At 38.7% G+C, this 14,005-nt stretch overlaps 1 protein-coding gene across 3 annotated transcripts; it reads left to right on the top strand.

Moving 5' to 3' along the window:
* The first annotated feature begins 135 nt into the window (after positions 1–135).
* LOC307027754 (germ cell-specific gene 1-like protein) lies at positions 136–13,796 on the top strand. Of its 3 annotated transcripts, none has more exons than XM_079696062.1 (5): positions 136–543; positions 2,113–2,237; positions 6,952–7,267; positions 13,039–13,086; positions 13,613–13,796. In XM_079696062.1, the coding sequence occupies exons 3-5, from the start codon at positions 6,970–6,972 to the stop codon at positions 13,792–13,794; spliced, it is 528 nt and encodes a 175-aa protein (XP_079552188.1). In that variant the 5' UTR covers positions 136–543; positions 2,113–2,237; positions 6,952–6,969; the 3' UTR covers positions 13,795–13,796. The 3 variants fall into 3 exon arrangements, with proteins under 3 accessions (XP_079552188.1, XP_079552190.1, XP_079552189.1); XM_079696064.1 differs by having other exon boundaries at positions 13,039–13,082; positions 13,613–13,701; XM_079696063.1 differs by lacking the exon at positions 13,039–13,086.
* The last annotated feature ends 209 nt before the right edge of the window (positions 13,797–14,005 follow it).

Here is a 14,005-nt window from a genome sequence, read left to right as displayed (position 1 = left end):
CCCGATTTCTTTCCCATTTTCACCAAACTCTGCCTCATGTTTTCTTTTGCATTCCTATTCTCGATTGTTTTCTCTATGGCAGGTAAGTAGCTATCTCCGTCTCTATTTATGTTTCCTTCCCTTGTTTCTTCTGTCTGTGTTTCGGTTTCAGGGGAGTGGATAACCCCATCCTGACTCTTCAGTTCTGTCTTTAGAAGACGTGAAGTTATGAATGCTCATTTTCTGAGTCTAGAAACTTCTACCTGGGCAATTCTGTGCGTCAGTCAATCTTGTGTCTGGAAAAAGTGAGGGAAAGCCTAAAGAAACTAGGGCAGCTTCAGGGTAAAAATAGACAATTTTATTCCAAATTCCCTACGGTTAAAAGTTCAAATAGGTGTTGAAATGCAGATGCAATTTTCCAACTTTTGTAGTGGCAATTGTATTATGTTAATGTGTGCATTTACCTACGTTTTGTTATGGTACAAATGTAGATCCTTTAGATACATTATGGACCAATATTGTTTTCGTACAGTAGGACAGGTACTTCTGCAACGATGCTACATGGTAAGTGGAAAGAAGCTTTATTTGTTCTTATTAAAAACGTTTTTGGGTTTTTTATTTGATTTACTATTTAAATGTAAGCAACTAAGGTAACTAACTTAAGTTAATTGATTGGCCAAATGGTCAAAATAGATCGTTACAAGTAATGGATCAAGAATACAAATAGCCTACTAGCTATTGATGGATAGATTGTTAGCCAACAACGTTAGCTAAAAGTAATAAAAAAAATATAGCTGAAATTAATGAATAAACTGCTGAATTATCTTAAAGTAATACACACACAGTAAGCCATTATTCATGAAAATACAGTTGATATAGAAAGCTAAAAGTAATTGACATGTAAAAAAGTTGCGAACAGCGTAGTGCATAAACAGTTGAAATAGCTGATGTCATTCATTAGCTAAAACTAGCTCGTTAATTTGCTAAAAGTGATAATTATGTTAAATGGTCAAAAAAAAAGTAGCTACAAGTAATGGATAACCAAAATAAATAACTAGTCAAAAGTAATGGATACATTATTTAAAAAGCTAATGTTAGCTAACAGCAAAAATAAAAATAGTTAGAGATGTAAGTATGGACATACTGATCAAACAACAATTACTGTAAATTAAACAATAGTAAGCCTTAAGTCATAGATACATTTTTAATTAAAGAAAGCTAAAATCAATTGAAACATAATTAAAACACTAGCTAACCGTAGTGCAATTAAAATAGCTAACGTTAGCTTAAAGTTCATTAAAAAATCATTAGCTAAAAGTAATGGCTAGCTAGCTAGCTCAAATTCATGCATAAAACTGTTTAAAAAGTTAGTATAACGATTGAAATAGTTAAAAGTATAAACTAAGTCCTGAAATAGAAATGTAAATCAAAATGTAACTAAGACATTTTACAAGATTTATATTACGATATTTTCGTCCAAATCTAGAAGTAGAATGAAATGAAAACACTCCAGTAAAGTATGCTAACAAAATAGTATTTGTATTTGCTTATATAATTAGTATTTAACAGTATCCCGTTAAGTATCCAGAAGGATTAGGTTTTCTTGTTAACAGCTTAAAACATTTGCAGTGAATGGAAATCCCTTCACTGCAAATTGTCCCTAAACATTAGTGTTAACATATGGTACTGCAAAGCTATTTTCCCCAACTAATAGTGTCTGTATCTGACATATTTATACCCCATTTCAAAGTCATTTAGATTTTTCACATCAAAACATTGAGTGAAAGAGGGATGGGGGTGAGAGATGGATGAAATGGATCAAAAATAAGTCCAAGAGTCATAATGAAAACAGATGGAACAGAGTTGTCTGCTCTGGATTTATACAGATGGATTAAAGAAGAGGACTGTGTGTGTGTGTGTGTGTGTGTGTGTGTGTGTGTGTGTGTGTGTGTGTGTGTGTGTGTGTGTGTGTGTGTGTGTGTGTGTGTGTGTGTGTGTGTGTGTGTGTGTGTGTGTGTGTGTGTGTGTGTGTGTGTGTGTGTGTGTGTGTGTGTGTGTGTGTGTGTGTGTGTGTGTGTGTGTGTGTGTGTGTGTGTGTGTGTGTGTGTGTGTGTGTGTCGTGTTTGTCAGCAGGACGGCCAAAATCCTCCATCACTCTGATATCTGATGAAGAGGCCGGATGTTTCTGTCTTCACCTTCATCGCCTCACTCGATGAGAGAACTGAGGACACAGTTCGAAGAATAAGAAGCCGAAGGAGGTGAGTGATTTAAAATGTGTATTGCAGGTAAATGCCCTTCTTGACAACGTGGAATTATACTTTCAAGTGCCCAAAAAATTATGTGGAAACGGTTGAAATACCTCAAAGATGGCTAATCAATTGACAGCTTTAGATGAATATTGAGCTCAAAGTTAAAGAAATGTGGATTAGCTTTAAAAATCGTACTCAAGTAAAAGTACAAAAGTAATATAATCAAAATATAAATAACGTTTTTTTTGTAGTATGGCTGATTTCAGATACCAAATATATAAAATGTATTGGATTTTAATCAGCGCTGCATTAATGTGTTCATCACTTTAATGTTGTAAAATTGGAGCTTATTTTAATTACTTTACTGCTGCCTAGTTTGATCTATAATATAACGTATAATATGAAACTCCACTGCTGCTGATGTCAAGGTACAGCTATGAGCCTCTGTCTCTTAGAGATGAAAAACTATTAAACCTCTTTTTAAACCAAGGCTTTTTTCATTCAGCCTTGCAACAATCACCAGTATTGTGCTGTTTTTCTGTCACACTGTTTTTATTCTTTAAATGAAATTAATCAAGTAAAACTCTGGCACCCTCTCTTTCAAACACTATTCTTCTCAGAAAATTGTGCAGTGCTGCTTCTCCTTGGTTACTAAATACGTGCTGGTGATATTTTTAGTGACATGCAGTCGGGTATTGTAACTAAATATATTTACTTTGGGTATTTCCATTGTATGCTACTCTTTACTTCTACCTCACTACATTTTGTGAGCCCATTGTAATTTTTTGTCCACTAAATATATTTTGACAGTTACTTTTGAGATTAAGATTTGGTAAAGAAAAACATTTTTTACGTGAAAAACCTTTGACATAATCTCTAAAGATCAAAACAACTGTTACAAAAAGAAAACATTATCAAATACGTTACAAAAAGAACACCCTAAACATAGATCATTTGTGTAGTAGATAATTGTATATATATAACGGTAATATGCTGCTGTGACAAAATAAATCACAATTTGGGATCAAAAGATATATCAAATCTAATTTAAAGGGGACCTATCATGCAAAATGCACTTTTTGATGTCTTTTATACATAAATATGTGTCCCCCCCCCCCCGGTGTGTCGGGGAACTCACACAGCGTCAGAAAATAAAACCCTTTCTCTTTTCTTCCACATCTTCTAAAAAACGGGGGTACAACAAACGGATACAGATTTGCTGCTGATATTACGTAATTTCGGATGGTTGACCCACAGAAAGTTGCTATCAGAAGCAATGCCTGACTTGTTTTGGACGTAATATGGTATTTGTTTACATTAGCAAGCATCGCTAACACTCAGAGCTAACCAGAGCAGGAAATAAAAAAAGGAACTCACCTTGTGATAAACCCGCAACAGAAAAAGCATTTGAGCTCCATACTGTTGCAGAAATAATCCTTGATTTGGTTTAGAACAGGATGGCGTTTTATCACTGCAGAATTTAACTTTATCTCCGGTAGAATTTTGATCAGGCATTAGCTCCGCCTCCTCTTTTTTTTTTTTTAAAGCTAAGGACCCAAAATCCGCGTTTCTCTAACAGGGCTGGAACAGAGGGATATGAGGGATTTCTAAAATGCATGATCTGTTTGTATTTTGAGAAAAACACATCATAAACATGTTTTTATATATTTGTATATCTGAGACCCATAATATATGCCTTAAAATAGCATGATAGGAGCACTTTAATATCGAGCTGACTTTTAGTTTTCCATGTTTTGGATATTTGACCCTAAAATATGCACACATCTGAACATTTCTCTTAGCTCTTTTAAAATCTACACAGCTCTCTACATTAAATTCTACTATTTTGTCCTATTTTTACTTAATTCTTTGTTGGTTTATATTTTGTGTAAATATTTATCTTATTTTTTCATTCAATAGTTTTTTTTATAAAAGCACTATTTTTGCTCCTTAATACATTTTTACAGCATTAGTGTATGCAAAATTTACACCAAAGCCAAATGCTCCTATGAAGAATGAAAGGAATATAAAAAGGTTAGAAAAGTGTCAAAATAACTATAATTTCACGGGAACACTAGGGGTCGAGGAATGTGAGAATGTGGTTAGGGGTATTGTCAAATATAATGTTTCTAATGCTATTTTATGCTCTTAAAGGTCTCCTATTATACTGTTTTTCATCAATATATTACAGGTCTCAGATATACACAGAGCCTGTCTCTGATTGGCTGAAACACCAAACAGATCATTGCAGCATTACCCATAATCCCCTCTGTTTCAGCCCTGTTTCCAAAGTGCTGATTCTCTGTCTGTTACTTTAGATCACTGGTTCCCAACCTTTTTTCCCAAGAGCCCCCCCAAATTACTCCTGTTGGAAGTTGCGCAACAGCAGTAATTAAAGTTTAAAAGTCTCAAAAATGCTACAAAAACTGTCACAAACTGGATGACTGTGAAGTATTTTGTTAAAGGAGGATGAAAGCGTAATTAAGGAGCACTATTGGAGTGACTTTGATGGTTATTGGACTCAGGATTCATTCATTTGGATTCCCGCTGTATGAAGAAATTAAAGGACGGCGCAAGTGGAAACAATTCACAAAGGGATTAAACTGTTTAAAGCACATGCTCAAAGTAAGCCGGATTTTGCCGATGTGTTTATGTGGATTCAAAAGTCGTAAATAATCTACAAAATGGAGGAGACCGATCTGATCGGAGCAACTGTGACAAATAATCCAACTGAAACCGGCATGGACAATGACTGTTTTAAAAATGTGCTTATCCAGAAAAGCCCGGTTTGGACACGGGCAGAAGAAACATTTCTATTAAAGAAAGAATTATACATTTCTGTCTTTTTATGCCTTTAATAGCTACTAACTTGAATTGTTATTCAAATTAATTAATCAATTGTTTTTTATATTTTATTTTATTGCTTTACAATTATATGTAAAACAATTTTTTTTAAAAGTCGAAATATGATATTTGGCCTTAAATCATCTGAGGCCAGGCCCTGCGATCTTTGGCTCCCCCCCCCAGATAAAAATAAGGAGTCCCTCCCCACGCCCCTCTGAGAGAGATTTGGTTACAAAGAACTCAATGGTGCTCTAGGAGGAGATTCAGGTGATAAGGGTGGGGGGGGGGGGGGGGGGGGGGTTACCTTGGTTGCTGATCGGCTAATGGTTACACAAGACAAAACATCATTATGACATCATAAAGTTGCCAAAATCTGATCAGCTCATTTTCAGACAGGTTTTTATAGAAATGGATCAAAAAGAGAGAGAATCTTTGTTCCTGAAACTTTCAGAGTCTCTTTCCACAGAGGGGACACATGTTGATGTAGAAGAGACATGGAGAAGAGGGGACACATGTTGATGTAGAAGAGACATGAAGAAGAGGGGACACATGTTGATGTAGAAGAGACATGAAGAAGAGGGGACACATGTTGATGTAGAAAAGACATGAAGAAGAGGGGACACATGTTGATGTAGAAAAGACATGAAGAAGAGGGGACACATGTTGATGTAGAAGAGACATGGAGAAGAGGGGACACATGTTGATGTAGAAGAGACATGGAGAAGAGGGGACACATGTTGATGTAGAGGAGACATGAAGAAGAGGGGACACATGTTGATGTAGAAGAGACATGGAGAAGAGGGGACACATGTTGATGTAGAGGAGACATGAAGAAGAGGGGACACATGTTGATGTAGAAGAGACATGAAGAAGAGGGGACACATGTTGATGTAGAAGAGACATGAAGAAGAGGGGACACATGTTGATGTAGAGGAGACATGAAGAAGAGGGGACACATGTTGATGTAGAAGAGACATGGAGAAGAGGGGACACATGTTGATGTAGAGGAGACATGAAGAAGAGGGGACACATGTTGATGTAGAAGAGACATGGAGAAGAGGGGACACATGTTGATGTAGAAGAGACATGGAGAAGAGGGGACACATGTTGATGTAGAGGAGACATGAAGAAGAGGGGACACATGTTGATGTAGAAGAGACATGGAGAAGAGGGGACACATGTTGATGTAGAAGAGACATGAAGAAGAGGGGACACATGTTGATGTAGAAGAGACATGAAGAAGAGGGGACACATTTTGATGTGGAAGAGACATGAAGAAGAGGGGACACATGTTGATATAGAAGAGACATGAAGAAGTGGGGACACATGTTGATGTAGAAGAGACATGAAGAAGAGGGGACACATGTTGATGTAGGAGAGACATGAAGAAGAGGGGACACATGTTGATGTAGGAGAGACATGAAGAAGAGGGGACACATGTTGATGTAGAAGAGACATGAAGAAGAGGGGACACATGTTGATGTAGAGGAGACATGAAGAAGAGGGGACACATGTTGATGTAGAAGAGACATGGAGAAGAGGGGACACATGTTGATGTAGAAGAGACATGAAGAAGAGGGGACACATGTTGATGTAGAAGAGACATGAAGAAGAGGGGACACATGTTGATGTAGAAGAGACATGAAGAAGAGGGGACACATGTTGATGTAGAAGAGACATGAAGAAGAGGGGACACATTTTGATGTAGAAGAGACATGAAGAAGAGGGGACACATGTTGATCTAGAAGAGACATGAAAAGGTGGATTTAGTATAATATGTGACCTTTAATGTTTTTCATTTTTATGAAGCACTTTGAATTGCCTCATGTGTAAACCTACTTGACAATAAACCTGATTGTCTCTCCACCTGTTCCCCAAGGCTCCATCTAACCCCCAGATGAAGGCGTTTGTGAAGCAGATGCGAAGCCCCCCTCTCTCCTTCCTCCAGACCACGGCCTCCCTCTTCATGGCCGGCTTCGCCCTCTTGTCCTCCTTCTGGTGCGAGGGGAAGCAGAAGGTTCCCAAACCGCTGTGTTCTCCGGTCAAACACCAAAACTGCATCCCCGTGCCCGGAGTCGCCAACGCCACAAACATCCATTTCTCCTGGGAGACCGGAGACGACCGCTTCGTCTTCCCCACCTTCCACACCGGACTCTTCCTCATCTGCGAGGAGAACATCTACAAAGACGCCTGGGGTAAGAGATTCCACCATCAACACCTAAAATGATGAAGGCACTGACAAGGTAGTCCGCCACGGAGCTCCACAGAAGGTCTTTCCTCCCACTCTTCACCCTTCAGTAAAGGGAACTGAGAACTTCCACACCAACACTATGTGCGATATAAATATACTTACATTACAAAACACTCGCTGCTATATAACATGTGCAATATCATTATTATTTATTAGTAATAATGTCCTATAATAACGTGCAATTACGTATCTGCCACTATGTCTTTTGCACTATTAAATACTGTTAATATTTACTTTAATTATGTGACCGTCTATGTTTCCTGTATTATTGAATTGCTCTTGTTACTGCACTGTTAGTGTACAGTTGTATTATTATTGTGCTGCTGTGTTTATTGTATTTTTGTAACTCTTACTTTATCTTAGTGCACAATGAAATTTAGGGATGCTCCGATCGATCGGCCACTGATCGATTTCGGCCGATACTCACTCTCTGCAGATCGATCGGAGCTCTCTGAAAATGCCGATCGCGAGATCCGATCGCATGACGTAAAATATGACGGCGGCAAAACAAGCTCGCCAAAATGGCTTCACCGGTCTGGCAGTATTTTAAATAAAATAAAATAGCGGTAAGCAACGTGTGTGAAGCAGAAATCCTGCAGCTCCGCCCGCTGTGACGGACCGGTGAGCGGAGCGAAACACTCACTAAGAGTTAGACCTAACACAGTTAGCTAGTTTATCTACCTCTGGAACTAAACTAGTTATACATATATTTATTCTTCACTGTCGGGTCGCTCATTACTGGATCAGTGAGCTGCATGAGATACTGACAGGCTGTCAGGAGAGAGAGAGCACTTCCGCTCATCTCTCCCGTGTTATTCTCCAAAGTTAATGTAAACTTGAATAATGTGCTTCATCTGAATGTAATAATTATGTTGGTTGTTGTTTGTGGAAGCGCCAGTGAACGAGCCCCATTAAGTGAGTTTTACACATCACTTTAAATGGAAGATCCCCATAGGCCCCGCCCACTCGATCGGATCGGCGATCAGAGCGTCCCTAATGAAAACCATTCCTTCATATTTACCTCCTCTACCTACTTACTTATGGTCCGTATCAGAAACTTTTTTGTTGTTCGTGTTGTTATTTCTCAACGTTTATATAACTGAGATCTTGGGTAGATAATGATAAGAATACGTTCTTACCTAAAATTACTCTTTTAAATAGTTACTGATTGGTTTTGCTTACACTCAGACAAATAGCTCCCCAATTTCAACCAACTGAAAAAAAATAAAACAAAGCAAAATAAAATCACGCAACATAAAAAGATATTAACTACGAGTGAAACAAACATTTAAAATGATATGAACTAGTTTATAATCATTAGTGTTGTGTTTAAAAATAAGTAATGTGTCTTAAAAGGTGAAAACAAGACTAAAAAATCCTCTCCTTGTCAAGTCAGGGGAGAATAAAAGGATCACAAAGAAAGGTCAAAAGTTCTTTTACAGAAGTGGAAAAAACGAATGTATACATATAGTAAGATTTACAGTCAACAATCAGCATTATTCGCAGAGATGTTCCAAAGCGTGGTCATAAATGGTGATCAGGTTTTGTGAAGTCAATGATATTCTGAAGGAGAGATAAGGATACAGAAACAGGAAGTGAGAGCAACTGTGGCACTAGGTGCGATACACAATGAAATAGGACGCAGCAATCCAAGGTGATGATGTGAAATGAGGCCACGGGTGTGTTAACTTGTATTTGTGTGTGTGTGTGCGTGTGTGTGTGTGCCCAAAGAGGATTATCATCAGTGTGTGTGTGTGTGTGTTTGTGTGTGTGTGCTGCTCACAGAGATTTAGACTTCAACAGCATGACTCAATTATGGATTAGAAGCCCTGAGAGAGAGAAAGGTTAATAGGATTCACAAACATCGGCAGGGTTTTAACCGTCTCATTTGAGGCTGATTTGCAACTGATTGCAAGGATTGAGTTTGAATGAAACCGCATTGCAGCCCAAAGTTTTTAACTGACCTACTAGGAGGTCAATATATACATAGAGATAGATCCTTATTATGGTTCATAGTTTGGTAATGGTTCGAAATAAAGCAAACACACATCATCCTTTCTGCGCCAAGAGGTACAGATGTCCTTCTTTATGTATACATGAAGGTGTTATTTGATAAGTAATGTGACATATGTTGTTAAATGTTTTTTTTTTGTCTTTCGCCAATTTAAAGCTTTAACGGTACGTCCACACGGCGGCGTGCGTTGAAGCTTGTCGACAGGCGTGTCTGAAGCTCGATCAACAACCAATCACATGAATCTCCCGCCCCGGACACACAAGCACGCGGTTTGATTGGCTAGAGCTTGTACTGGCATATGATTTGATTGGCTGACGCTTCCGTCGAAGCTTCAAAAGTAGAACATTGCTCAACGTCAGCAAAGAGAAGCGACGGAATCACAATGCAGTTCGGCAAAGCCTGACGTCACCCCATTCAAAGTGAATGGGCAGAAGCGTTGAAGCTTCAAAGCACGCCGCCGTGTGGACGGGCCATAAGAGAGCTGACAATTGAGGGACACACATAGGCGAATATTTGCACTTTCCTAGTATTGATTACGATTAAATAAAACAAATCTGGAATACTGACATTTGGAATTGAGTTTCAGAGTAATAACTAATGCACACACAAGAAAAGTAGGCCCCTCTAAGCATTTAAATGAATATCAATGAGTTATGTAGAACGGTTCCCCTGAGAGCTCTGTGCTGTAACTTAAAAAACAACATAGGCAAATGAAGGCAAATCTATAAGACCGCTCATGCACAGCATTTAGAGATAAATGGGAGAGAACAAATAAATAGCAAAAAAAGCTGCAAATTGAGTTTTCAAAAACTTGAAATGGGTTATTTTTCTCACACATTTTCTGTTTGCATCTGTGTTGTTAAGTCCCAGTGTGTGAGCTTAGGGTCCGGCGTAATTGAGAGGCATATGCGGTCCTCTGATTATTGCAGCTGGCATGTAAACACTTTGGTAAACAAGCCTCAAAGAAGCTTAACCGTCTGCAGAACCGGTTGTTCCTATTTCTCCAAAATGGCTTTCCTAGCAGTGGAGGAAGAAAAACACTCAACGTCAGTGTGGCTGAAAATAAATCATTTATGTAAAAAAAAGAAACACCAAAATAAAAACTACAATACTCATTTTGTGCAGATTCTCAGTTTTATTGTAAACCCACTCCCTGCAGGTTTATACAGAATAAATCCTATAATCTCCTATCAGTTTAATTCAACTGTTCCCTCAATCGGACCAATTTGAAAACACATGCACATAGGGATGCACGATATTGGTTTTTTGAAACCTATACCGATAACTTCCTGTTTCTCAAGACCGATACCGATAACCGATAATAATATATATATTAAATATACCTGTTGCCTTTTTCCCTCCTCGTGGAACTTCTGCATTGCATTTGTTAATACAAATAGCAAGCGAACTATCTAACTCTGAAACTTTGAAATAGTCCCATACTACCGACAACATGTTTGTTTACTGTCCTGGCTTCACGGCCGCACACCATTTACGTCACAGCCAGGCATGAGTTAGGGAGCGCTGGATTTGTGAAAAACTCCCCTCTTCCTAAACCACTAATACCACAGTACTGGCAAAACGGGAGGAGCCGAGTGAAAAACAAGCGCCCCTCACCCCAATCCACCCACACCGCAGTATTTTTTTCTTTTTTTTAATCCAAAAAATATATTGTATATTATCGGGGCTATTAATACTTTTATCGGGTTTATCGGGATGACGTCATAATTCCTAATAAGTAAAAGCAACCGCGTTTTAAGACAAAACAAACTAAATTGTGTCACATTGGTTTAGTTTTTCTTACTTTTTTAAACGCTGTGAATATGTAATACGTTTTTCTACCTTTTCTTGTTGTTGTTTGCATCTGTTCTCCTTTGTTTGAACTCTCAGGGCCACCGTCGTTTTTAGCCTCAAACAGCTGTCATGCAAACACATTGGCAAAAGAAAGTGAACTCACTAGCAGGAGAAAAAACACAACTAAAAGACAAAAATCATTCATGTAAAGAAACTCAAATAAAACCCCCAACAGTAGGTTTAATCCGAATAAATCCTATAATCTGCTATCGGTTTAATTTAACTGTTCCCTCAATCTGACCAATTTGAAAACACATGCACTAAAACAACCAACAAAATGTTACCATGTTTGTTGTTTTTCAATTTGAAAGCGAAGTGTTTTTTACCTTTTCTTGTTTTTGTTTACATGTGTTCTCCTTCGTTTGAACTCTCAGGGCCACCGTAGTTTTTAACCTTAAACTGATGATGGCAGCCGTCATGTAAACACTTTTGGCCACAAAGAAGCTTAACCGTCTGCAGAAACCGCTTGTTCCTATTTCTATGATGTTCCTATCTTATAGCATTGCCTGCAGTGGTGAGAAGAAACTCTTACGGGGAGAAAGCTAAATGCTCTCGTGTTGAAATAATAAGTGAAATGAAAAACAAGACACACCCACAGAGTCTTGTTTGTGTTTGCTACTCAGATTGTTCCCGTAGTGCCGTTTCCACAAATCTGATAATCTCCCAGCAGCTTACAGCAGGACGTGAACACTCTTTACCTCCTTCTGGTTATTCTCACAGTAATTAGATTGCAGTGTTCATTTCAATGTATAATATGCACTTTAGGCACAGGCTGGAGGATTCTTTTATAATGGGAAGACAATGGAGAGTTTGTGAAATATCAGAATACTTTCATTATCCTATTTGATGCTGTTGGTACTTGTAAATGTCGATAGGTATGTAAATGTATAACGATAAGAATTGTACGGAAGAGGATTAGGGCCACTGTTGTGTCCCGTCAAAAGTGTTGAGTCTACAGAAAGTCATTTTTCATGTTTAGTTAATTTTTTTATTGTCTCCCACTTCCTGTTTTGTTTTGTTATTTTCAAATTCAAGCGCACTCGAGCTGGTTTCTCCAAAATGACATACCCTACCTTTAATACCTCATTCACACCAACGGTGTTTCAGGGCCGGTTCGGAGCTGGAGCTTGAAAAGCACCGGGTTTTCCTGTTCACACCGCAGCGGAGCAGCCTCTTAGCTCCGGAATCCGGTTCGTTTCGAGAACACCAAAAAATTGTCCGGCCAGAGCAAAAGCACCACATACGTCACGCTTACGTCGAGGCGGGGGCAGGGGCGGGGGCAGGGGCGGGATCAACTCCTGAACAATAACAAAAAGCCGGCGTTTTATCCAGTTTTGGTTTCCGCGCAGTTTGACTTTATGAAGCAGGCACGCAAACGATGACGCAATGACGCAGCACCAGTCGGACTCTGGGCAGTGTGAAAAGAGCCGGAGCTAAACCGAAGAACCGGTTCTGAACCTGAAAAGCTCTAGCACGGAGCTTGAACCGGAGTTGCGTTGGTGTGAATGAGGTATAAGTGAATAAGTCCAATAAAAGATCAAATTATATAGAATAAAAACATATTTATTTATTTGACCTTTATTTAACCAGGATAGGTCTCATTGAGATTACAAATATATTTTTCAAGAGAGTCCTATATAAACATGAGAAGTTAAAGTGTGCAATAAAAAATATATTTTAAAAAAAAATAGCCTACTCAGTAAAGTAAAAATGTCCGCATTGTACTACAATATTTCACTGCTGTGGGGGTCACTTTAACATCTCACTACTTAAAAAAACGATTTGTTTTAAAATATCAATTTAATGGTTTATTTTTGTGTGTTTTTTATCTGTCCTTTGATTCTTAGAGGAGAAATGTCGAGGGTTTTATACTTTGACTCCAGGATCTGAAGTAGGTAAATATCTTCATCACGTTCTCTTGTGTTTCTTAGTTGTCTGATTGTTATCCAAACCCTTCATCAGTGTCGTCCTCCTGCCTGTGGGTTGAAGGCCAAAGATTCACGAGGAAGTTTTACAAAATATCCTAATTCTGGGTGGTTTTAAAATCAAAGATGGGTTTGGGTGACAGTAAAACAGGAACATGTGTTTCAAAATGGATGAAAGAGAAGGATGAAGGGAATATTAAAAGATTAGAAAACTGTCAAAGAACTTTCATCTCACGGGAAGAGTAGGGGTCGAGGAATGTGAGAATTTGGTTAGGGGCCAAATATCTGGAACGAACCTGAAGGTCCGCTGCAACTCTGACTACTTTTAAATCCAGGCTGAAGACTTTCTTTTTGCCGCTGCTTTTAATTAAACTATTCACATCTCACACTGCTCTGTAACTTTTATTCACGTTTCATTATCTTTTCTTTTGAATGTTTCAAATGAACACTCTTAATGTCTTTCATTTGCCTAAAGCACTTTGCCTTGCCTCCCCAGCGATGATGTGGTTTTCTGTCACTCTGGAGATCCTGTACGTGGCTCTTCTGATGATCAGCTGTTCTCTGCTCTCGGTGCAGCTCTGCATCCGGACCTTCTGCCCGTCCACGCAGCGCTGCGGACAGCTGCTCAACGCCTTCGCTGCTCTCTCCACGGTCCTGGGAGGTGGGGATACTATTTAAAGGTCTCCTATCATACAACTTTTTAATACGATAACACTTGAATGATCAGATCAAGTCTGAAATGGGACTTGCATCACAGCAGCTCCATCAACAGACACATATCAAAACACAATACATGGAAAAGAAACATTTAACATAACAGCACGATCAGTGAGAGAAAAGCTGCTCAAAGGGCCTTCAGCGTGCATTTGATCTGGACTCAGCTGTGTTT

This window comes from Notothenia rossii (assembly GCF_949606895.1).
Source record: "Notothenia rossii genome assembly, contig: scaffold_121, whole genome shotgun sequence".
NCBI classification, from domain to species: Eukaryota; Metazoa; Chordata; class Actinopteri; order Perciformes; family Nototheniidae; genus Notothenia; species Notothenia rossii.
This window is presented reverse-complemented; position numbering and strand designations above follow the sequence as displayed.

Coding starts and splice junctions, on each gene's coding strand:
- LOC307027754 (XM_079696062.1), top strand. CDS start 6,970: ATGAAGGCGTTTGTGAAGCAGATGCGAAGCCCCCCTCTCTCCTTCCTC. Junction 7,268..13,038: donor CATCTACAAAGACGCCTGGG/GTAAGAGATTCC, acceptor TTTGATTCTTAG/AGGAGAAATGTCGAGGGTTT. Junction 13,087..13,612: donor GACTCCAGGATCTGAAGTAG/GTAAATATCTTC, acceptor TTGCCTCCCCAG/CGATGATGTGGTTTTCTGTC.